Here is a 25,885-nt window from a genome sequence, read left to right as displayed (position 1 = left end):
TAATCCATCTTCTCAGAGTTTTAAGACTTAATTCATGGGAATATTACTCACTTTGGAGTGGTATGAGGTAAGGCTTGATGGAAGGTAAGAAAGGAAGCATTGAAATGAAACAATAATTGAGAAAAATGATTCTCATTACATCAACACTAAAACATAAAGGAAAGAGCCATATAATGGAATATGAAACAAAAAAATGACAGAAATCTGTATTTATTGACATGGAAAGCTGTTCATGTTATTTTGCTAAATGAGGAAGAGAAGCAGGTTCTAAGAGAGTATTTTTGCAAAAATTGCATTTTTCTAAGAAAAGTTCCATTTAAAAAATACTTGTATTGAGGTTTTGGCCAGAGCAATTCGGCAGGAAAAAGAAATAAAAGGAATCCAAATAGGTAATGAAGAAGTAAAACTCTCCCTGTTTGCAGACGACATGATCTTATATATAGAAAACCCCAAAGAATCCATAGAAAAACTATTAAAAACAATCAACAACTACAGCAAAGTAGCAGGGTATAAAATCAACATACATAAATCAGTAGCATTTCTATACATTAACAATGAACTAACAGAAAAAGAACTCAAGAACTCAATCCCATTCACAATCACAACGAAAAGAATAAAATACCTTGGGATAAACTTAACCAAGGAAGTGAAGGATTTATACAATGAAAACTACAAGACTTTCTTGAAAGAAATTGACGATGACATAAAGAGATGGAAAGACATTCCATGCACATGGATTGGAAGAATAAACATAGTTAAAATGTCCATACTACCTAAAGCAAGCTACAGATTCAATGCTATCCCAATCAGAATCCCAAGGGCATTCTTTTCAGAAATTGAACAAAGAATCCTAAAATTCACATGGGGCAACAAAAGACCGCGAATTGCTAAAGCAATCCTGAGCAAGAAAAACAAAGCCGGAGGAATCACAATCCCCGATTTCAAAGCATACTACAAAGCTACAGTGATCAAAACAGCATGGTACTGGTACAAAAACAGGTCCACAGATCAATGGAACAGCATTGAAAGCCCAGAGATAAAACCACACATCTATGGACAGCTAATTTTCGACAAAGGAGCGGAGGGCCTACAATGGAGAAAAGAAAGTCTCTTCAACAAATGGTGCTGGGAAAACTGGACAGCCACATGCAAAAGATTGAAAATTGACCATTCTTTTTCACCACACACCAAAATAAACTCAAAATGGATCAAAGACCTTAAGATTAGTCCTGAAACAATAAGTCTTCTAGAAGAAAATATAGGCAATACACTCTTTGACATCAGTTTCAAAAGAATCTTTTCGGACACTATAACTCCTCAGTTGAGGGAAACAATAGACAAAATAAACAAATGGGATTTCATCAGACTAAAGAGATTCTTCAAGGCAAGGGAAAATAGGATTGAAACAAAAAAACAGCCCACTAATTGGGAAAAAATATTTACAAGCCACTTATCCGACAAAGGCTTAATCTCCATAATATACAAAGAACTCACACAGCTTAACAACAAAAAAACAAACAACCCGATCAAAAAATGGGCAGAGGACATGAACAGACATTTCTCAAAAGAAGATATAAGTATGGCCAATAGACACATGAAAAGATGTTCATCATCACTAATCATCAGGGAAATGCAAATCAAAACTACACTAAGATATCACCTTACACCCGTCAGATTGGCAAAAACATCCAAAACCAAGAACGACAAATGTTGGAGAGGTTGTGGAGAAAAAGGAACCCTCATACACTCTTGGTGGGAATGCAAACTAGTACAGCCACTATGGAAAACAGTATGGAGATATCACAAAAAGTTAAAAATAGAAATACCTTATGACCCAGTCATCCCACTACTGGCTATCTATCCTAAGAACCTGAAATCAGAAATCCCAAGAGTCCTTTGCACCCCTATGTTCATCACAGCATTATTTACAATAGCCAAGACGTAGAACCAACCTAAATGCCCAGAAACTGATGATTGGATAAAGAAAATACGGTATATATACACAATGGAATACTACTCAGCCATAAAAAAGGACAAAATTGGTCCATTCGCAGCAACATGGATAGACCTCGAGGGTATTATGCTAAGCGAAACAAGCCAGACAGAGAAAGATGAACTATATATGACCCCACTCATAGGTGAAAGATAACATATTGACAAGGAGATCTGATCGGTGGTTACCAGGGAAAAGGGGGGGTGGGGGGAGGGCACAAAGGGGGAAGTGGTGTACCCACAACAAGACTAACAATAATGTACAACTGAAATCTCACAAGGCTGTAATCTATCATAATCTTAATAAAAAAAATACTTGTAGTAATATATGTTTCTATATATTTGTAAAAATGCCTAGGAAGATAGATACCAAAATGCTAATAGTGATCTCAAAATGATGGGATGGATGGATCATTATCACTTTTTTGTTTATATATTTTTATTTGAATTAAAATATTACTTATAAATGTAATCTACCTGAATTTTTAAAAGAACATTTTTTAATAATATCAAAAAAGATGGCATTTCTATTTTGAAAAAAATGATGCCATTCCCATTTTGGAAAAAAAAATGAGAGAAGAAGGGACATAGAAGAGCAAAGGAGATACAAATAAAATAATGAAACAAATAAGTAAGTGTGGGAGTGAGAACCATTTTTTCCCTTTACCTACTCCTCACTACGCACACACGACCATAGGTGTCATATACTCCTCTTTCGGAACTGGAGTAAACTCAGAGCCTTTGAAAGCTGGTGCATCCTTATAGATCACCTACAACAGTTCTCCTCAAGGTGTGGTCTGCAAACACGCCAGCCCACCAACAGCCACCTGCCCTGGACGAGGTGAACGCAGAACTCAAGGGCGAGAGCTTACAAACCTTCACAGCGATTTGAGATTTCTTACATCTAAGCACATGACCATTTTCCTAGAAATGTCAGTGACAGACTGAGAAAAAAAATACCTTCACCACAGACAGTTTGAGAAGCACTGATCAAGAACACTACCCTGACTTTACAGCTAATGAGGACAAGCTCCAGAAAGGAGAAGCGTCCGCCCAGGTCACAGAGCTGACCCACGGTCAAGTCAGGAGAAAAGCCAGGGCTCTGTCCACCATACCGCGCCTTGATTCCACAAGAATTAGATTTTTGTCAAACAGAACAAGGAGCAGTTACCTGTTGCCTGGTTAAGAATTCTTAAGAAAACTGGCTCTGAACTCAAGAGAAAACAGAATTTAAGACATTTCTTTGTGGCTTCCACTCCAAAGAATCCATGAACGTGGCTGCCATTTCCCGCCCTCAGACCTCTGCTCATACTTCTGCCTCTGCACACCAAACGCCAAGCATCCAGTCACACCTGCTCCGAACACCAGCTCCTCAGGAACTGCCTCTGACGCCCGCATCTTGAGCTGAACCCCTCCACCTTCCAGCCGCCATAGCTCTGGATGTTTTCCTCACATGCAAGGTTTTCTCTCTGTGCCGTGTGGCAGAGTAATTTATGTTCATCTTACTCTCCCACGTTGAGCACCTTGAGCACTGGCCAACTCTTACACATCACTGTGTCTTCCACGACGCACAGCAGATCGTAATAAATGCTTCCTGAATGGATGAACTAAGAAACTAACACAAGGCAATGCACGAAAGCACTGATACCAATGGGTTTTAACACAACAAGGGATTTGGTAATCTTGCAAAATGTAATCAATACTCAGATCAACACAAATTTGTTACAAAGATAGTCTCTTTTGTATTTTTGTTGAACTTTGTAAATGCGATAGTGCATAAAATGTGCAAGACATTCTTACAGTTTTCATTACATATATGAACTTTTAAAATTTGGCATTATTTTCTGTACAATTTTAAACTTCTGCCTTTATGAGGCTTTAATACTGAGTCTCCTTTAAAGAAATGGTTTCTGCTCAACTAGGTTGCATACTCATTTTCTTTGTTTTTTGGCAATAATTGGAAATTTGGCGATAAGTATCAACCACATTTTATATTAGTTTTGAATGTCACATGAGAGTTTGTCAATTTGGACAAAAGAAAGCATTTCTTGAAAGTGTTGATTTCTTTGGGGGAAAAACAGCAAATATTGGGACAGTATTCTTTCTTTTTTAATTGAGTTATTGATAGGTTACAATCTTGTGAAATTTCAGTTGTACATTAATGTTTGTCAGTCATGTTGTAGGTGCACCATTTCACCCTTTGTGCCCACCCCCCACCCCACCTTTCCCCTGGTGTCCACTAAACTGTTCTTAGTCCATAATTTTAAATTCCTCATATGAGTGGAGTCATACACAGATTGTCCTTCTCTCGCTGGCTTATTTCACTTAACATAATTCTCTCAAGGTCCATCCATGTTATTGCAAATGGAATGATTTTGTTCTGTTTTGCAGCTGAGTAGTATTCCATTGTATATATGTACCACATCTTCTTTATCCATTCGTCTGTTGATGAGCACTTAGGTTGCTTCCACGTCTTGGCTACTGTAAACAGTGCTGCAATAAACATTGGGGTGCATAGGACTTTTGGAATTGCTGACTTCAAGCTCTTTGGATAAATACCCAGTAGTGGGATGGCTGGATCGTATGGTAGTTCTATTTTTAATTTTTTGAGGAATCTCCATACTGTTTTCCATAGTGGCTGCACCAGTTTGCATTCCCACCAGCAGTGTATGAGGGTTCCTTTTTCTCCGCAACCTCTCCAACATTTGTTACTATTAGTCTTAGATATTTTTGTCATTCTAACGGGTGTAAGGTGATATCTTAGTGTAGTTTTGATTTGCATTTCCCTGATGATCAGCGATGATGAGCATCTTTTCATGTGCCTATTGGCCATCAATATATCTTCTTTGGAGAAATATCTGTTCATGTCTCCAGCCCATTTTTTGATTGGGTTGTTTGATGTTTTGTTGTTGAGTTGCGAGAGTTCTTTATATATTATGGATATTAAGCCTTTGTCAGATATATGACTTGCAAATATTTTTTCCCAGTTAGTGGATTGTTTTTTTGTTTCAATCCTGTTTTCATTTGCCTTGAAGAAGCTCTTTAATCTGATGAAGTCCCATTTGTTTATTCTTTCTATTGTTTCCCTTCGTCTGAGAAGGCATGGTGTCTGAAAAGATCCTTTTAGTACTGATGTCAAAGAGTGTACTGCCTACGTTTTCTTCCAGAAGCCTTATGGTTTCAGGTCTCACCTTTAGGTCTTTGATCCATTTTGAGTTTATTTCGGTGAATGGTGAAAAAGAATGGTCAATTTTCATTCTTTTATATGTGGCTTTCCAGTTTTCCCAGCACCATTTGTTGAAGAGACTTTCTTTTCTCCATTGTAGGCCCTCAGCTCCTTTGTCAAAGATAAGCTGTCCATAGATGTGTGGTTTTATTTCTGGGCTTTCAATTCTGTTCCATTGATCTGTGCACCTGCTTTTGTACCAGTACCATGCTGTTTTGATTACTGTAGCTTTGTAGTACGTTTTGAAGTCAGGGATTGTGATGCCTCCCGTTTTGTTCTTTTTTCTCAGGATTGCTTTAGAGATTTGGGGTCTTTTCTTGCCCCATATGAATTTTAGGATTCTTTGTTCTAATTCTGTAAAGAATGTCATTGGGATTCTGATTGGGATGGCCTTGAATCTGTAGATTGCTTTAGGTAGAACGGACATTTTAATTATGTTTATTCTTCCAATCCATGTACATGGAATGTCTTTCCATCTCCTTATGTCGTCATCCAATTCTCTCAGAAAGGCCTTGTAATTTTCATTATATAGGTCCTTCACTTCCTTGGTTAAATTTACCCCAAGGTATTTTATTCTTTTTGTTGCGATTGTGAATGGTATTGTATTCTTGAGTTCTTTTTCTGTTGGTTCATTACTGGAGTATAGAAATGCTACTGATTTATGCAAATTGATTTTATACCCTGCAACTTTGCTGTAGTTGTTGATTACTTCTAAAAGTTTTCCAATGGATTCTGTGGGGTTTTCTATATATAAGATCATGTCGTCTGCAAACATAGAGAGTTTCACTTCTTCCCTCCCTATTTGGATTCCTTTTATTCCTTTTTCTTGCCTGATTGCTCTGGCCAGGACCTCCAGTACTATGTTAAATAAGAGTGGGGATAGAGGGCATCCTTGTCTCATTCCTGTTTTCAGGGGGATGGCATTCAGTTTTTGCCCATTGAGTATGATGTTGGCTATGGGTTTGTCGTATATGGCCTTTATTATGTTGAGGTAGTTTCCTTCTATGCCCATTTTGTTCAGAGTTTTTATCATAAATGGCTGTTGGATCTTGTCAAATGCCTTCTCTGCATCTATTGAGATGATCATGTGGTTTTTATTCCTCAGTTTGTTGATGTGGTGTATCATGTTGATTGATTTGCGGATGTTGAACCATCCCTGTGTCCCTGGTATGAATCCCACCTGATCATGATGTATGATTCTTTTGATGAATTGCTGAATTCTGGTTGCCAAAATTTTGTTTAGAATTTTTGCATCTATGTTCATCAGTGATATTGGCCTGTAGTTCTCTTTTTTCGTGGTGTCCTTGTCAGGTTTTGGTATCAGCGTGATGTTGGCCTCATAGAATGTGTTAGGAAGTGTTCCATCTTCCCTAATTTTTTGGAATAGCTTGAAAAGGATAGGTATTAAATCCTCTCTGAAAGTTTGGTAGAATTCCCCAGGAAAGCCATCTGGTCCTGGGGTTTTATTCTTTGGGATGTTTTTGATTGCTGTTTCAATCTCTTTCCTTGTGATTGGTCTGTTCAAATTGTCTGCCTCTTCTTGAGTGAGTTTTGGGAGATTGTAGGAGTCCAAGAATTTATCCATTTCCTCTAGGTTATCCATTCTGTTGGCATATAGTTTTTGGTAGTATTCTCTTATAATCTGTTGTATTTCTGCAGAGTCTGTTGTTATTTCTCCTCGCTCATTTCTGATTTTGTTTATTTGAGCTTTCTCCCTTTTTTTCTTTGTAAGTCTGGCTAGTGGTTTGTCAATTTTATTTATCTTCTCAAAAAACCAGCTCTTTGTCTCATTGATCCTTTCTACTGCCTTTTTTGTTTCAACAGTATTTATTTCTGCTCTGATTTTTATTATTTCTCTCCTTCTGCTGACTTTGTTCTTCTTTCTCTAGTTCAGTTAGGTGTGCTTTAAGGTTGCTTATTTGGGATTTTTCTTGTTTGTTAAGATGTGCCTGTATTGCGATGAATTTTCCTCTTAATACAGCTTTTGCTGTATCCCATATGAGTTGGTATGGCATGCTATCATTTTCATTTGTTTCCAGGTATTTTTTTATTTCTTCTTTAATTTCTTCAATGATCCATTGCTTGTTCCATAGTGTGTTGTTTAGTCTCCACATCTTTGGGACTTTCTCAGCTTTTTTCTTGTAATTAATTTTTAGCCTTATAGCACTATCATCTGAGAAGATGCTTGTTATTCTTTCAATTTTTTTAAATTTGTAGAGGCTTGCCTTGTTTCCCAACATATGGTCTATCCTAGAGAATGTTCCATGTGCACTTGAGAAGAATGTGTATTCAGCTCTTTCAGGGTGAAGTGATCTATATATGTCTATTAAGTCCAATTGTTTTAGTTTTTCATTTAGCTCCACTATTTCCTTGTTGATTTTCTGTCTGGATGATCTGTCCATTGATGTGAGTGGGGTGTTGAGGTCCCCTACTATTATTGTGTTGTTTTTAACATCTTCCTTTAGGTCTGTTAATAGTTGCTTTATGAATCTTGGTGCTCCTGTGTTCGGTGCATAGATATTTATAAGCGTTATTTCTTCTTGATGAAGTGTCCCTTTGATCATTATATATTGTCCCTCTGTGTCTCTCTTTACCTGTCTTATTTTGAAATCCACTTGGTCTGATATGAGAATTGCAACACCTGCCTTTTTTTCCTTGCTATTTGCTTGAAGTATTGTCCTCCACCCCTTCACCCTGAATCTGTGTTTGTCCTTGGGGCTGAGGTGTGTTTCCTGGAGGCAACAAATTGTTGGATCATGTTCTTTAATCCATTTTGCCACTCTGTGTCTTTTTATTGGAGAGTTCAATCCATTCACATTGAGAGTGATTATTGATGCATGTGGACTTAGTGCTGTCAATCTGTCGCTCATTATCTTGTTTTCCTGCATTTCTTTTCCTGTTTGCTTTAGACTACCCATTTAATACTGCAATTTCTTATGCTGGGTTTCTTAGATTTTTCCTTATTTATGATTTGTGACTCTGTTCTGTACTTTATTTTAGTGTCTACCTTGAAGTTTGTATTTAGAATCTCATGTATAATATAGTCTATTCTCTGGTGGTCTCTTACTTACTTGACCAATACTGATTTAGACCCTTTGCTCTTCCCCTCCTAAATAATTATTTTCATTTTTCATTCCAACTTGTCTTATTAATTGGTAGTTAGAGTGCTAAGATCGTCCTTGTTTTGGTAATTTCCTTACCTTTACCCTAATGCTATAATTGAATATTTGCTATCCTGTTCTGGTTCTATCCATCAGTCTCCCTAGTCTGTGGATTGTGTCCCCTTTCTCCCTTTTTCCTTTTTTCAGGTATGAGAGCCTTCTTGAGGATTTCTTGTAGTGGAGGGCTTTTAGTTACAAATTCCCTAAACTTTTGTTTGTCTGGAAAAGATTTAATTTCTCCCTCATATCTGAAGGAAATTCTTGCTGGATAGAGTATTCTTGGCTGAAGATTTTTATCCTTTAAAGCTTTGAATATGTCACTCCATTCTCTCCTAGCTTGTAGGGTTTCTGTACAGAAATCCGCTGACAGTCTGATAGGGGCTCCTTTATAGGTTATTCTCTTTTTTTTCCTTACTTCCCTGAGTATTCTTTCCTTATTCCTTTTGGCCAACTTTACTACTATGTGCCTTGGGGTAGCTCTTTTTACATTGACAAAACTAGGAGATCTAAAACCCTCCTCTACACACATTTTTCCGTCGATCCCTAGATTTGGGAAGTTCTCTTCAATAATTTCGTTAAGCACGCTTTCTGCTCCATTTTCCTTTTCCATATTCTCGGGAATTCCTATGATCCTTATGTTCTTACTCCTCATTGAATCCATGATCTCTCGGAGATTTTCCTCATTTTTTTTAATTCTTAGTTCTCTTTCTTCCTCTGTCTGGTGCCATTCAGCCTGTCTATCTTCGATTATGCTAATTTTCTCCTCTATGTTGTCTACACGGGTATTCAGGGAATCCGTATTCTGTTTTATCTGGTCCATTGTGTTTTTCATTCTGTTTGATTTTTCTTTATGATTTCAATCTCTTTTGTGAAGTAACTCCAGAACTCGGCTTGTTTCTCTATCTTTCTCTCTACCTCATTGAGTTTTTTGATTATAGCTGCTCTGAACTCATTATCACTTAGTTTACCTAATTCCAAGTCCTCAGGACTTAATTCTATGTTTTTATTGTTTTCCTTCTGGTCTGGGGCTTTTATAAATTGCTGGATGGTAGAGGAGCGGTTTTTTCTCATGGTGGTAGAATTCAGTTGCAGTTACAGCCTGTCACCACTAGATGGGGGTCGAGAGCCGCGTGTTATGAGCTCTCCACCTTGGGGCAAGATGGCTGCGCCCACTGGCTTTGCCCGGGGGGAGGGGCTGTTACTCACACGCTCTGGTCTGGGTTCAGATCAGTTCTGATCTCTGGTTTCCCAAGGCCTTGATTTATGGGGTCCCCGTGGATGGAAGCTTCCCCCCCTGTCAGTGGGTCTTCACTGAATCAGCGACAGGAGTCCTGGATGATCCCCCGGTCACGCGGCCCCTCCCCAACTCCTTGCCGACCCGCGCCGCAGCAATCGCAGACTCTAGGGGAGTGAGCGATGTTCTCTCCTACTGTTCCAGCGCCTCCGAGGGTGTGAGCAAAGTTTATGATCTCCGCCTTCTTGGTATTGTAGGTCTCTAACGAGCTGGCATTATGTTTATTCTCTGAAATTCAGTTCTTCCAATCTTTTGTTGTATTTTGGAGGGGAGAGAATCCCAGGTCAGTTCACCCTGCCATTTTGCTCCACCCCTTCCCTCTGGGACAGCATTCTTTATTTGAGTATTTTGAAAATTTAGAAATTCAATTTTAAAAATGGTGTGAATTACTAATATACTTCTATTTTGGGACTAGCAACTAAAACTTTCTATATTTTGCAAATTATTTCTTTATCCATTTTCTTTTACCTCCTAATAGTTTCCTTTTGTCCTCTAATCATCTTTGGTATTTTGGCTAGTATTTTTCTCTTCCTCTTCATATTTAAAATACTCAGTCTGCAATTCCTGCTCTTCCCATTTTGCTCTTTTCCAGCCATACTATCAAGTTTGACAGAATTCCTTGCAGCTAATGTTTTTTGTGTTCAGTGAAGCAGAAATGCAAAATATCTCTTAAAAAACACCTTTGCTAAGGGGCTCACAGTGCCACCCAGGGACTAACTCACACTGCTCCGGGGCTCATAGTGTCCAGACATGGCAGAGTGACTCTTTCTTGCCTGGCCAAGAGCCCTGTACCTGGAACTGCTTACTGCTGGCACTAATAAATACACAATGTGCAAAGTTTTCTTTTTTTTTTTCCCTGCTTTTTCACCCCAAATTCCCCCAGTACATAGTTATGTATTTTAGTTGTGGGTCCTTCTAGTTGTGCTATGTGGGATGCCACCTGAACATGGCCTAATGAGCAGTGCCATGTCCACACCCAACCCTGGGCCATGCAAGTGGAGCACGTGAACTTAACCACTCAGCCATGGGGCCGGCTCCTGCAAAGTTTTCTAATTACTCAGGAATATAGGTCCCCTGAGCACAAAGGGGAGAACAGTATTTTTTCCCACAATAGCTCCAGAAAGAGTTTCTCTGAAAAATCTGTCCACATAAATAAACTTCCAGTTCTAATATCTTAAAATAGGAGTTAGGGGCTCAGGGAGATACATTATCCTGACCCACATAAACCTGAATTAATTTATCTTTCTTAGGTCTACACAAGTCCTTTTAAATTTTTAAACAATTTTTAAAAATCCATGGCCTGATTCATTTTACGTCTACTCCCCCACCCCCCACCCCCAACTTAAATCAGATCCCATATCCTGAGCTGGTATTTAATCATTTGCAAGGTGACTCTTCGGGAGCATAAACTCGAGTTCTTCTCAAAGTTAGTGAATATAAAAATTACCTAGAGGATTTGTTTAAAATAACAAACACAAAGGTTCTTGGACTCCATACCCAGAGATTTTAACACTAGGGGAGGGTTTGTGCAGGTCTGGAGTGTAAGTCTAAGAAGCACCAGGTGATTCTGAGGCTCCACTGGGCGACAAGCCACACTTGAATAGCACTCTTCTGACACCATAACTCCTAATCGAATCATGCTGAGCTGACGGCAAGGTCCATCTTAACCTAATTCATGGTATGAGTTACCAAGTTTTCTGGATGCAGAGTAAGTAAGGAATATACATCAACAGGTAATTATTAATTGCATCATCTTCTTTCTCTACTGTTCATAAGGTAGTATTCATAAGCACAGTAGTCAGGAGCCTGGACTTGGGAGCCAGCCTGCCTGGATCTGAATCCTAGGTCTTCTCCCAATAGCTGTGTGACTTGCAGAAAGTTACTTAGCAACTATGGGACTCAGTTTTCTCATCTGTAAAAAAGAGTAATAATAAAACCATATCCAAGACCACAGGATTCTTGCAATGATTAAATTAGTTAATTTGTGTAAAGTGCTTAGAATAGTGCCTGCACTTACCATGCAATCAATAAATGTTAGCTGTTATAATTATTAATGTCCAATTAAGCAGATGTAAGAAAGTAGAATTAATTGGAAAACTGTAACCAGAAACATGAAGACTGTCAACATCATTCAGGAACAGGTTATCCAGGCTCTTTATTTCTCCTTTTCCTTCCTGCTGTCAAACTTCTGCAATTATCAGCACTTTCAGGGGAAAGGAAGACATAAAGACTGGGGGTCGATTTTGTATTCTTTCTAATAGCTCCAGGTAAAGGCTGGATGTGATTCTCTATAAATAGCCCTCGTTTCAATAACATGGCTATTTCACAAAATGTCTCAAGTCAGCAATATGGAAGAGCTCTCCTACAAATAATCATAGAGGTCAATAGAGCTTTAGAAAGAAACACCTGCAAATTAGATCATAGAAAGTTACCAACTATAAAAAAGAAACATGACTGTCTAACAATTTGGAAATATTTAAAGAAATATACACATCTGTACAACACGGTATTATGCAGGCGTTAATGATTTTATGAGAAATTCTACTTACGTAGGAAAAATGTTAAGTTTTTTCATTGGGACAGATTCTAAACAAGAAACATACAGAAAAAGTAAGAAGTTTTAAGTTCAAATTTAGAAAAGGAGAGCATCCTTTATTCAGAAGTTTATTAATTATATTTTGTTTCATAACTAATAGTGTTTTAGGCACTACACAAGCCAGAAAACAGAATGCCCTGCCTCATGGCTTTACAATCTAAGACAGACAAACTGAAATGGGAGATGCAACAATTAACTGAGAAGTTAGCTCCCAGATATATTAGAATTCTTTCTCTTTAAGCGTCTTTTCTTCTTCTTAAGATCTTTCTTTTCCACTAACTTTTCCCCTCCACTTTGTGTTTACAAGCAAAACATAAGTGAGAAAACATCAAGAAAATGTTTCTTTGATGTAAGATTTAATGCGGAGTACTGAAGAGTAATAGAGAAATGAATTTCAATTGGAAATTGAATTGGAAAGAAAATGCTATGACTGTAAATCTAAAGAAAGATTATGGGCGCCAGCCCCATGGCCAACTGGTTGAGTCTGCTCGCTCTGCTTCTACGGCCCAGGGGTTCACTGGTGAGATCCTGGGCGCAGACATGGGACCACCAGCAATGCTGAGGCAGCATCCCACATAGAAGAACCAGACGGACCTACAACTAGAATATACAACTATGTACTGGGGGGTTTTGGGGAGAAGAAGAAAAAAAGAAAGATTAAGGAATAACAATGTTTGAGGGAAAGATATTAGGGAGAACCTAAAATAAGAAAAGATATCTAAATGACAGTGGGTTTTATACAGAGTACAATGAAAGCAGTGATAAAATATTACCAAAAGAGGCACTGCTCAAGCACAGTGAGACATTAATAACTTGGGTAAAGAGGTGAGATAAACATTGGATAATCTAAACACATCAATGGTAATTCATATGAGCTTCCTAAAGTATATCTAACCTAAGCCATCAGGGAGTTACTGTGGTGAGTACCACATAAGGATTAAAAGCAAGGTCTATGAGAGAAAGAGACAAAAGTTGACTATCTTGATGAATATATAAATATTTTAATGGAAGAGGAATTAAAAGACTGACTAGTGATTAGAAAGGAAAAGTAATCAATGACATTCATATATTCATTTATAATAGTTAAATTCATTATTCCATATGAATATTAGTCCATAGTAGTCAGATGAAAAAAAAAGAGTTTAACCATATATAGAGAGAATTTAATAAAGAAAAGAGGATAAGGAGAGCAAAATTCAAAAGGAGAGAGGAAGCAAATGTAAAAGTGAAGCCCTGTAAAGACCAAAAGGAGAGAACGATATCTGTAACGGTTCAACTAAGATACAACTTAGTAAATGGGAAAATTAAACAGTAAACTATAAGAAAAGTGTGTAAAAGTAATTCTGAATGTCTTTTAAGGGGGACTATTTTAGTCTTTAACCCTCAAGTTCATTTTCCAGGAATTCCTTGGACTCAATGTGTCCTAAAGCTTGAGTTAAGATCCCTTGTGAACTAGCTGCAAGGAAATTCCCAGGGAATCAGAAGGCCACTACTTATTGTTTAAAAGGGGTCAACCCTGGAAGTCTACCAAATCAGAGACAGTAATGCATATACCAATTTTTCTGTTTAGGGTTATAAGTTGCAAGCAGTATATTATGCATGATCCATAATTTGTATTCATTTTGTTCAGTATAAGTAACTCAAACTACTGATGCTTAAACTTATGAAGTCTTAAGAATTTAACTCTTTCCACGTGCATCCATGGTTCTATACTAGGTAACTTTACATAACTAATTTTGAGTTCCAAAGAATGTTCTTAGTTAGAAACATATACTTCTTTTTGATTCTTCTTAATGAAACAAATTTAATAGTGATTATGATGACACTTATGATAATTTAAACTACCATTTATACTAGTTTACATTTTACAAAGCTTTCACACAGGTTATCTAATTTAATTAGCAATTGGTACATGGTATTAAACTGGTCTTCACAGTAGGTTTTAACTACATGCCCTAGCGTGGTATTTAAATACCAACTTGACATTTTAAGAATTTTGAAAGTAAATATCTATGTTATATTCATAATCCTTTTATAACTGATACTTTGAAAAACAAAATCAGATCACATCTTCAAAGCAAAAGCAAGATAACCACATTTTGAAAGGAAATATGGAATTTATATTTAATTATCCAAGATAATTAAATTCTTGAAAAAGCCTAAGCTTAAAGAATATATTTTCTTTCTATGAAAGGCAGAAACTCAAAAATCATGTTTAATTTCTAAATATTCTAGGTTCAAAGTTAAGAGAAATTATTCTTTTAAAGAAGTAAAAATAAGAACATTGTTATTCTACATACTGCACAGAACACAGAAACATACTTAAAATGCCTCCAAGTATATTAATAGTATTCCCATAGCCAAGCTCTACTGTATACTGAAACAGCTTAAAGAAAAAAGTACTGTTGTTATATACAAGTAATTGCTTCTTAGGTTCCATGGGCCACAGGACTCTCCAATTAAAATCAAGTCTATAAGTTAATCTCTAAGTTATTTTGTATTGTGGAAAGTTACAATTGTTTGTCTATTAGTAACTATCCACTACAGACTATACAGAATCCATTGTGCTTCCTCCGACTGAGAACTTGTTTTTGACAGACTTTTGTCCTAAAGCTAGGATTTTAGTTATTCTTCCTTTTATGCCAGAGCAGAAAAAAATTTCAACTTTCCTTTACTGATAGAAACCCCCAACATCACTCAGTTGAACTACAGAAGGCTGACGTTTTGGAAAATAACAGACAGCAGTTTTCGGCCCATATAAGATACCTGTTCCCTTATTTCTTTCATTTTTTCCAATCTCTTGAGTTTTGTTGCATATTCTTGAACTTCTTTTAATCCAATATCTGTGCAGAGACGAACCAAGAAACGCAGACCTAAATTGTGAAAAAAATACTTAGAAAAGTATTTATGCGCAGTGTTGAAAGTACAACAAATCTATAAACTCAGTCTTTTGAGACACAGGTAGGAGTGATGCTCACAAACAGTGTTTCTCTCTTGAAAAATAACTATATTTTGTATTCTCTGCCCTGGGGGAACTGACTTCCTTGAAAGGGGCTCCACCTGCCCTGCCCTCAGGTGAGACCACACCATCTACAATCAGAGCCCTTCCCATATTCTTTATCTCCTTAACTGCTTTTCCTTTACAGCACTTATGACTACCGACATATTATATATTTGTTTATTGTCTTTCTCTTCCCACTGGAATTCAAGCTTTGTGAGACCGAGGGTTTTGTCTGTTTTGTTTTCTGCTACATCCGTAGTGCTGGAACAGTGCTGTGTACCAACACAGCAGCTGCTCTATAAGAATTTGTAAATTAATGACCAATTCATGACCATTAATGTACTGCAAAAGTAACAGTACTAAAATAATTTAAAATGTCACACATTACTATATAAATTGCCTATGTATACATCTGTCTTAATAATTCATAATAAGAAGGCAATTTATATCTTCTACAAATAATACAAAACTATTTCTCTTATATACCCATCCTTAGAAAGAGTGGCTTAGGAATATTTAATGTAAAATAAAAATCATTTTTTTCATAGATGTCCTCTGAAATTTAGCATGTCATCTGTAACTGGACAGTGCAGATCGATGTTTGATAAATGAAGAATATATTTTAAGACTAAAGTATCCTGTTGGGTTTGCCAGAAAACTACTCTGCTCAAAACCAGACATTCCACAGGTGCAAACGTTTTTTCCATGACTGTAGATTAGTCCCCTTTTATCCACAGTTTCACTTTCCACGGTTTCAGTTACCCATAGTCAACTGTGGTCAAAAATTATTAAATGGAAAATTCCAGAAATAAACAATTCATAAGTTTTAAATCGCACACTATTCTGAGTAGTGTGATGAAATCTCGCGCCATCCTACTCCATCCAACTTGAGACGTGAATCATCCCTCTGTCCAGTGATCCACGCTGTACACGCTCCCCACCCGGCAGTCATTTAGTAAGTGTCTCAGTTACCAGATCGACTGTCACGGTATCACAGTGCTTGTATTCAAGTCACCCTTACTTTACTTAATAATGGCCCCAAAGTGCAAGAGTAGTGATGCTGGCAATTCAGATATGCCAAAGAGAAGCCATAAAGTGCTTCCTTCAAGTAGAAAGGTGAAAGTTCTCAACTTAACAAGGAAAGAAAAAAATTGTACACTGAGGTTAAGATCTATGGTAAGTTTTACCAGAGTATATTGTTATAATTGTTCTATTTTATTATTAGTTATTGTTGTTAATCTGTTACTGTGCCTAATTTATAAATTAAACTTTATTATAGGTATGTATAGGAAAAAATATAGTCTATATAGGGTTCAGTACTATCCATTGTCTTAGGCATCCACTGGGGGTCTTGGAACATATCCCCCACAGATAAAGGGGGACTATTGTAGTTAATGTAGACTATTGATTACACTCATTGTGAAAATTATCCAGGCCAAAGTCATCTTAGACCTTCCTTGTGGCGTGGATTTTTAGAGAAAAATTCTCTTTAAATAAAGAAGGAAATTTGGCCTCGCTTGGAAATATTCCCTTTCCTGGTCCGATGCAGAGGAGATACGGCTACTGCAGTAGTTTCAACTGGCAGTAATTCTGGCCCCCAGGGGGCATTTGGCAATGTCTGAGGACTTTTCATAAGTGGGGAGCGGTATGCTCCCTGCATCTAGTGGGTGGAGGCCAAGGCTGCTGCTAAAACATTTTATGCACAGGATGGCCTCCCACAACGCAGAATTATCAATCCCAAATGTCAATGGTGCCGATGCCGAGAAACTTTTGCCTAGCAGACATCTGAGTTGCTTCTTTTGCAAAGAGACATATTACTGCCGTCTCTCATTTAACCTCTAAAGTACCAGTTCCCTAATGTGACCAAGATTAAGAATCACATAAAAAGCTTTTAAAAAAGAAATAGGAAATGCAAAAAGTTAGGCATCTGGGGGAAGTGCAAACCTAAATGAGATTCTCTGTAGGTAGGGCTAGAAATACGTACTTTTAAAAAAAATTGCATTCAGTGAAATGAATCGTTTTTTTTTTTTTTAAAGATTGGCACCTGAGCTAACATCTGTTGCCAATCTTCTTTTTTTGTTTTCTTTCTCCCAAAAGCCCCCTGACTACATAGGTGTATATTCTCATCGCAGGTCCTTCTGGCTGTGCTATATGGGATGCCAGCTCAGCATGGCCTGACGAGCAGTGCCATGTCCGCGCCCAGGGTCCGAACCAGCAAAACCCTGGGCAGCTGAAGTGGAGTGCGCGAACTTAACCATTCAGCCACAGGGCTGGCCCCCAAAATATGTACTTTTAAAAAGTTTTACAAGCAATTTCCAAGTAGCCTGTTCCCTGCCTGACTGGCCTTTGGAAACTACTGCTGTAAACTAACGGATCTACCTCTAATCCGCATGAGGAAACTCCTTGCTCCTAAGCTACTACCTAAGGCCATAACTCGGGGCTACCTGCTGTTGGGCTTCCACAAAAGCCAAACTGAGAAAATACCAATGAAGGACCGTGCAGCACCCCTCTAACCCCTGGACCAGGACCGTGCAGCACCCCTCTAACCCCGGGATCAGGACCATGCAGCACCCCTCTAACCCCTGGATCAGGACTGTGCAGCACCCCTCTAACCCCTGGACCAGGACCGTGCAGCACCCCTCTAACCCCTGGGCCAGGACCGTGCAGCACCCCTCTAACCCCTGGATCAGGACCATGCAGCACCCCTCTAACCCCGGGATCAGGACCATGCAGCACCCCTCTAACCCCTGGACCAGGACCGTGCAGCACCCCTCTAACCCCGGGATCAGGACCATGCAGCACCCCTCTAACCCCTGGATCAGGACTGTGCAGCACCCCTCTAACCCCTGGACCAGGACCGTGCAGCACCCCTCTAACCCCTGGGCCAGGACCGTGCAGCACCCCTCTAACCCCGGGATCAGGACCATGCAGCACCCTTCTAACCCCGGGATCAGGACCATGCAGCACCCCTCTAACCCCTGGACCAGGACCGTGCAGCACCCCTCTAACCCCAGGATCAGGACCGTGCAGCACCCCTCTAACCCTGGATCAGGCTGGGCCACTGGAAAACTTGGCTCAGAAAAAGATTATTTTTACTGAATTCAAATGTGTTGTTCTGTGTTCACTGTCACTGACGGACAAGATTAAAAACAGTCTTTTCGAATGTTATTTTATTTGCTGTAGGGATGTTTTAAAGCAAGTAGCTACTATATTTTTTAACAACCTTACCTACCATGTCTCTCAGTGTCTCAACATGAATGAATTAAAAGTTGGAAAAATTTTTCTTCTTCCCAAGGATTTTTGTTTTTTAAAGATTTTATTTTTCCTTTTTCTCCCCAAAGCCCCTGGTACATAGTTGTATATTTTTAGTTGTGGGTCCTTCTAGCTGTGGCATGTGGAATGTCACCTCAGCATTGCCTAATGAGCGGTGCCATGTCAGCATCCAGGAAACCCCCAGCAGAGCGCACGAACACAACCACTCTGCCACGGGGCTGGCCCCTGGAATTGCTTTTTATTTCTTCATAAATAGTAAAGATTATACAATGGATTGTACTTTATCTCTTTTCTTTAGCCACAAGGCTATTCAGGGCCAAATATATAGTTTAGTGGGAATATGCGACATATGAATATAGTTATTTTGTATTTTTCTTCATTCTGATTCTATTGTGGTTATTGCCATAATGCTGTATATTATAACTTTAAATTGCATCAAATTCATTGTACAAGAAGATGGGGAATAATTGAATATTTTCTACCAAGTTAACTTTACAAAAGGGAAATAAGTAACATATCAATATACTGTTTTAAAATTAAAGTAACATCAAAATTCATTTGCTATCAGTATCAGAAAGATTACTAGTATTCTATTTTCATAAACTCGAAAAGTATTTTTTCAACCTCAAAAAGTTGTATACTAAATATAGTTTAAAATGTCTTTTCTTGGGCCAGCCCGGGGGCATAGTGGTTAAGTTCAGTGCACTCTGCTTTGGTGGCCCAGGTTCACAGGTTTGGATCCAAGGCGTGGACCCATACCACTCATCAAGCCATGCTGTGGTGGCATCCTACATACTAAAGAGAGGAAGACTGACACAGCTGTTAGCTCAGGGCAAATCTTCCTCAGCAAAAAAATATAAAAAAATAAACATATGTACCACAAATTATAGGTTGGTATCTATGTATGCAATTACTGTAGCAGGGGTAATCATTATATATTAGGACATAAAATGTGAGAATCTATACCATCAAAGTTACAAAATGTAATCTCACTTACATTCAACATTTTCTGGAAATTTTCTGTGAATATCTTTGTAAGTATCTAATGCTTTTTGGTAGTTACCTATAAGTAAAAAAGAAAAAAAAAACACACTAGCAGATTATAGAATAATAAGATTCAGCAAAATATTAATTTTAATCCAAAATACTGGTACGATTTAATTGGTTTAATAGGAAGATTTTCATGTTTGCCACAAGCATATATAATCATTCTTAATACAACTTCCGGAAGAAAATGTACAGATAAAATAAATTTGAAAAGAGGTTAGAGCAGAAGAAAAGGGGTGATGGTTGAAACTTAGCTCCACTTCTTAAAATAAATATGGTAGCAGCAAAAAATTAAGATCGGTTCAATTTCCTAAAACTTAATGTTATTTCAGATGAACTGACAAATTTAAAAATTATTTAAGTGATAGACTAATATTAATTTGAATGTCATTCACTTAATTGGAACAGATAAAAAATAACTTTTTTGTAGTTTTCATTTTGAAACATTAAGAAAGTTTAAAGTGTTTTCTTTTGTAATAAAATAATTTAGCTTCACATACCAGCACAGAATAAGAAAAATGAAGTTTGGTTCAAAGATCTTTGCTAAAATCTCAGTAAACAAGTTATGAATCTCTTTGGGTCTTACTGTACAAGAGGGATGGCTATGCTAACCCTCTAAGAGTTGCTGTGAGAATTAAATGAAATAAAGATAGGAAGCATCTAGCACATAGCAGGTTCTCAATAAATGTTAGCTTCTCGTCTAACCTGCCCTTCAATAACTCAAGAAGGTTTATGTCTTTAAATTATTCAGAATATCTTGTATATATATGTACACTTTATATATGACATTGAAATGAACAGAGGCAATTCAGAACTCACACTGATGTAAATAAAATGTCTATGGTACAATTATGCTGCATATCCAGTAGGAAATACAGTAACATTACAGATCAACCCCTGAAGTGAGGACTACACTGAGTATGTATTCTGATGCCATTCTGAAGGAGCTCACAGAGGTAAAGAAACCTATAAAACTGCGTGGGAACATACTGTTAACACTTTCACAATTTGTGTTTCCTTTAGATGGAAGAATTTCTTTTCCTGGATCATTTATATGCTGTACAAGAAGGATAACAAATTTGTTAACATTTATCTCCCTGCTTTATCTCTATTTGAACAGTATCATTCATTTCACAGTCCAAAACTATTAACATCTCTATACTTAGGACAAGTGTCAGCAGTACAGGATGTAATAAAAGCAGCTATTGAAAACACAAACGAAGATATCTAATGACATTCGGTATAAAAAAAAATAGTCCCAGTTGCTCCAGTTCTGGGCTTCCACAGGCTTGTCAGGTCTGAGGTAGTCCCATGAATTTGGCAGAGCATGGAAGAACATTTAGAATTAGGTGAGCAGAAAATAGAAATATAAACCAATGTGTACAGAATGGCCATTCTTCTGTGGCTAACTTATGAAAATGACTAAATGTGAAAATGAATCTGTTTTTAACAGTGGTGTTGAAATACATAATTAAGACCTACTTTGTAAGCATAATTATTTTCTGTATGTAGTAACTATTATGTTTTTTCATACAATGCTTCAAATGTGTAGTTATAAAAAGTTAATGTTTTAATAAACAAATATGCAATTGAAACACATATGCATAATTATCTAAAAGACAGAAAGAAGCACAACATACTAAAAAACGAATAAAATTAAAGCATTTACCACTTCTTCTAAAACAACTAGCTACCATCAGCTGCCATTTAACTTGCGTAGGCCTATAAAGGAAATAAATTATATGAAATTAGAGATGAAACAAAAAAAACCCTGATAGTCAAACAGTTTTATAAAGCTATGTATCTGTACTGTCTTTCAATTACTTTTTGACCTTTGATTAGATCATCTTTATTACTGTAAATAGCACATATACAATTTCCTTCATTACTACCTGCCATATTTATATTAGGAAATTTAAATTTAAGAGTCCTTCAATCTAGTTCACGCCTTTATTTAGATGTTCTTATGACAAACACTTAAACTCTTTTGGTTGAAGACCACTGCATTCTATTTTAAACATTATCATTACTTTTGCCATAGTCTTATACTTAGGCTTAGTATCCATAGCTTAGAAATTTAGGCTCAGGCTTGCAAATTTAGTCCCAGGAGGCAATTTCTGACCTTGTGTTTGAACAATTAGGCTTCAGCTAAAGAGGGAGTAAAAAAGAATTCTATTCATCCCCCTCTTTTTCCCCCTAAAAAGACATGAATTTCTTATCTAAATAACCACAACCAAGACTTCTAAAGACTACTGTTAAAAATATCTAAGAAAGGGGGTCGGCCTGGTGGTGCAGTGGTTAACTTTGCACGTTCCGCTTCGGCAGCCCGGGGTTTGCCAGTTTGGATTCCGGGTGCAGACATGGCACCACTTGGCACGCCATGCTGTGGTAGGCGTCCCACATATAAAGTGGAGGAATATGGGCACGGATGTTAGCAGAGGGCCAGGGTTCCTCAGCAAAAAGAAGAGGATTGGCAGCAGTTAACTCAGGGCTAATCTTCCTCAAAAAAAAAAAATCTAAGAAAAATAAGATTTGAAGAAATAAGACTAGGAAATAATTTAACACTCTTTTCACTTCCTTTTAGAATCTCCTTTCAATTCACCTGATGGCTTCAAAGACAGATAGCCTTGGTTCCTACTCAGTTGGATGGCAAACTTACCAGCTTTGGAATCAGACGGACCTGGATTTAAATTCCAGCCCTGCTACTTGGGCAAGTTACTTAACCTCCAATCCACCGCCTACACAGCCAGCCACTGTGATCTAAATAAAATACATATCTAACCATATTAGTTTTCTCCTTAAAACCCATCGCCTCTCCCTCAACTACATGATAAATCTAAGATCCTAATCCAGCTCAACCACTGCAGTCATTTTCTGCCTCTCCAAGTTGTCTTCACCATGCTCTGCCTAACAGTTCACGCCATGGCAAATCCAAACAGGAGCACGGAGCTCCCTGCATTCACTACATTTTCTAGACTCCTGGTCTTTGCAGGCACCATCACTTCTACTAGGAGGCTCACTCCAACCTCTTGACACTCCACCTTGCCAGGCTGGACCAGACTGTTCTCTGTACTCTCCTAACACTCTCAATCTCTTTAGCACTGCATTTACTATACTGTATTATTATTTATGTTTCCGAAGGCCTTATTAAACTATAAATTCCCGAGAGCAGGATAGTCTTTGTACACTCAGGACCTGGCATGATGCCTGATACCTACTGGATGACTATTCATTTTTAATTCCCCTTCCTTGGTGTATTCAAATACACATCTTGATTATTTCCTTCAAGGTTGGGATTGTAATTTCTTTTTTTTTTTTTTTTGAGTAAGATTCATCCTGAGCTAACATCTGCTGACAATCCTCCTCTTTTTGCTGAGGAAGACTGGCCCTGAGCTAACCTCCATGCCCATCTTCCTCTACATTATATGTGGGACGCCTGCCACAACATGGCTTGCCAATCAGTGCTAAGTCCGCACCCGGGATCTGAACCAGCAAACCCTGGGCCACCAAAGCGGAACGTGAGAATTTAACCGCTGCGCCACCAGGCTGGCCCCAGGATTATAATTTTTAGTTTGCCAACCTATTAATTCTGTGAACCTCATAAATTACTTAAACTTATGCCTCTGTTTCCTCCTCTATAAAATGGGGATAATAATAGTGTCCACTTCAGAGGATTGTTGTGAGAATTAAATAACATGTAAACAATAAACATTAATTATTAAAACCACTTTTTTTTTCTTCAAGAAAGCCTTATTCATGAATGCCACCTATTGGGAAATTCAATAAATAGCTACTAGAGTAGTTGGTTAAGTAGTGTGCATGCATCCTTATGGTCTTTTCAATCACTAACGTAGCCCAGTGAAGAGAGGAAGAACAGAGCTCAGTGACTCAATGTTAACAAAGGGTCAGGTGACATTCTGGGTTATTAATTCTAGTTGATAATAACTACACATTATCTGTGACACTGCTTATTTCATTAGCACAGATAACTGGGCATTGATGTGATCTGTATGATCATAAAAAGATTTTATGCATTATAATAGTTGATAAACTTCCATGTATAATAAATGTAATGAAGGAACAATTTAGGACATGAGATAAATGTATTTTATTAAAGAATTAAACTGCCATGTCCCTATTGTTACATTCAGTAACTGGAGAGAGCCTAGGCATTATTAATATAGGACAAGAAAGTTCTACATCAAAGTAAATAAACAAGGCTAATTGTTTTGGATTGTCTCTTTCATTTCTGTTTTACCAACAGAATATAGTTTAGAAATAATAAACTAAATTTATTTCTTGATGGAATGCTTACTTCTCTCCTAAATTCTCACAATAAAGAAAAATACTATTTTACAGAGAGCACATTTAAGATACAGTGATTTAAAATAATGCAACAACAAAAAATTCCAGCAAATTGCTTATAAATTGCCTAGCACAGTATAACGAATACAGAACTGTACTAAAAGTTTTAAGTATTGTAAATCTGCAACTATTTAAGTTATAGAATTACGGAATTTTAGAAATAGAAGTGGCCTCAAGTAGCAATTCCTTCTACCCATTCAACTTAATGGAGAAGGAAACAAACCCAGGCAAGGTTAAGAGCTATGTCTAAGGTTATTCTCCCAACAGGATTTACTAGGGTAATATCCCGTTATAAATCCCTTATTTCACACTTCCAGAAACCAATGAAGGATGTGGTTTGAAAATTACCACAGGGAAGAATTGTTATCTCCATATGTGGAATAAGTAAGCACTAGAAAGAGAGTCATGATTTCTGGTTTTAAAATGGTAGAGTAAAGACCCCTTACCTCACAATGTCTTTTCTGGAAATTAACCCCCCAAAACCAAAAGGAATGGGACAGATAAACTCCATCTCAGATAAAACTCAAACCATATAAAACAACATACAAATGATGGATGATGAAGGAAGGAAATGGAAACTGACTTGAGCAGGGCAAAGAAAGGTGAGACTCAAGTGCTCACAAAGGGCAGACTGAAGAGAAGCACACAGATCTTCCTGAAAATCACCAGAAACGCCAAGAATCTGCATCCCCAGCAATGAGCACGGAGCGAGTAAGGCACAGAACCACACAAAGGAAGACAGACTGGGAATCCAACTGAGGAGCAGCTGGGCCCCTACTCTGTGCACCCTTGGCAGCTGCTCAGGCGCTCAGGCTGGTTCGAGGTGCTGGAATGAAAACTGAAGAACGAAATAGAGAGTCTGCTTCTGGAACAACAAGATCCTTGGCCCCAGCCCCTTCCAGCTACCAGAAACGGCAGCAGCCAGGTTGGTACTCCTGAGGCAGACCAAAAACTGCTTCCAGCCCCAGAGAAAAGACTTTAGAATTTTAAGATTAAATCTCAGTAATGAAATCATACTATTACAGTGTCCTAATGCAGCATTTGGTGGAAGGTACTATTGGCATTTTGGGTGACACAATTCACTGTACACGTCCTCTACACATTCCTGAACGCTTCCCATCCTTGGTGGCCGCCCCCCTGATGCTCATAGTGCTTCCCCATCATCATGACAATTAAAATGCCCCTCATCCTATTTTTCCAAATGGCTCCCCTCGGGGTGGGGCAGCTGCTTTTCTTTGTTCATATTGTCTTTTTCATTTAATTTTTAAATCTTTTATTGTGAAGTATAATATGTATGGAAAAGTACACAAAACATAACTATACAGCTCAACAAATTGTCATAAAGTGAACACTCGTGTAGCTACCCTGCAGTTCAAGAAACGGAACATTGCCAACCCCAGGAGCCTCCAGCACGCTCCCTTCCAACATCACCTCCTTCATCTACAAAGGCAACTACTTCCTGACTTCGAACACTGCCGATTTAGCCTGACTGTGAACTTTAATGAATGACACCATATAGCATGCATGCTTTTTTTAACAGCTTTATCGAGATATAATGTAAATAAAGAAATATTCATGTAAATAAAGAAAACATACAATTTACCTATTTAAAGTGTATAATTGAAAGGCTTTTGGTGTGTTACATTATTAATTTTTTAAAATTATGGTTAAAATAGATACAACAAAAAATTTGCCATTTTAACCATTTTTAGCTATACAATTCAGTGGCACTAATTACATTCACAATGTTGTGCAGTCATCACTGTTACCTATTTCAAAACTTTTTCATCAAGCCAAACAGAAATCCCACAACCATTAAACAATAACTCTTCACTCCCCCCAGCCCCTAGACCCTAGTAACCTCTAATATACTACCTGTCCCTTTGAATTTGCCCATTCTGGACTTTTCATATAAGTGAATCATATATTT

The 25,885-nt window shown here is 37.8% G+C and overlaps 1 protein-coding gene across 8 annotated transcripts in view; it reads right to left on the bottom strand.

Annotated features, from left to right (window-relative positions):
• The window catches only part of IFT88 (intraflagellar transport 88), a 135,221-nt gene that overhangs the window by 25,460 nt on the left and 83,876 nt on the right, over positions 1-25,885 (bottom strand). For all 8 annotated transcript variants that reach the window (XR_006532511.2, XR_011506822.1, XM_014837166.3 and 5 more), the window contains 3 exons: positions 21,260-21,312; positions 19,541-19,606; positions 15,036-15,142 (listed from right to left, as the gene is read on the bottom strand). Coding sequence is in view for 6 of the 8 variants with exons in the window: in XM_014837166.3 (XP_014692652.1) it covers positions 15,036-15,142; positions 19,541-19,606; positions 21,260-21,312 (226 nt within the window). In the remaining 2 variants the exon portion in view is untranslated. The remainder of the gene's footprint in view (positions 1-15,035; positions 15,143-19,540; positions 19,607-21,259; positions 21,313-25,885) is intronic.

The sequence above is a fragment of the Equus asinus genome, chromosome 11 (genome assembly GCF_041296235.1).
Source record: "Equus asinus isolate D_3611 breed Donkey chromosome 11, EquAss-T2T_v2, whole genome shotgun sequence".
Lineage (NCBI taxonomy): Eukaryota > Metazoa > Chordata > Mammalia > Perissodactyla > Equidae > Equus > Equus asinus.
Note: the sequence above shows the minus strand (reverse complement) of the source record. Positions and strands in the feature narration are given on the sequence as shown.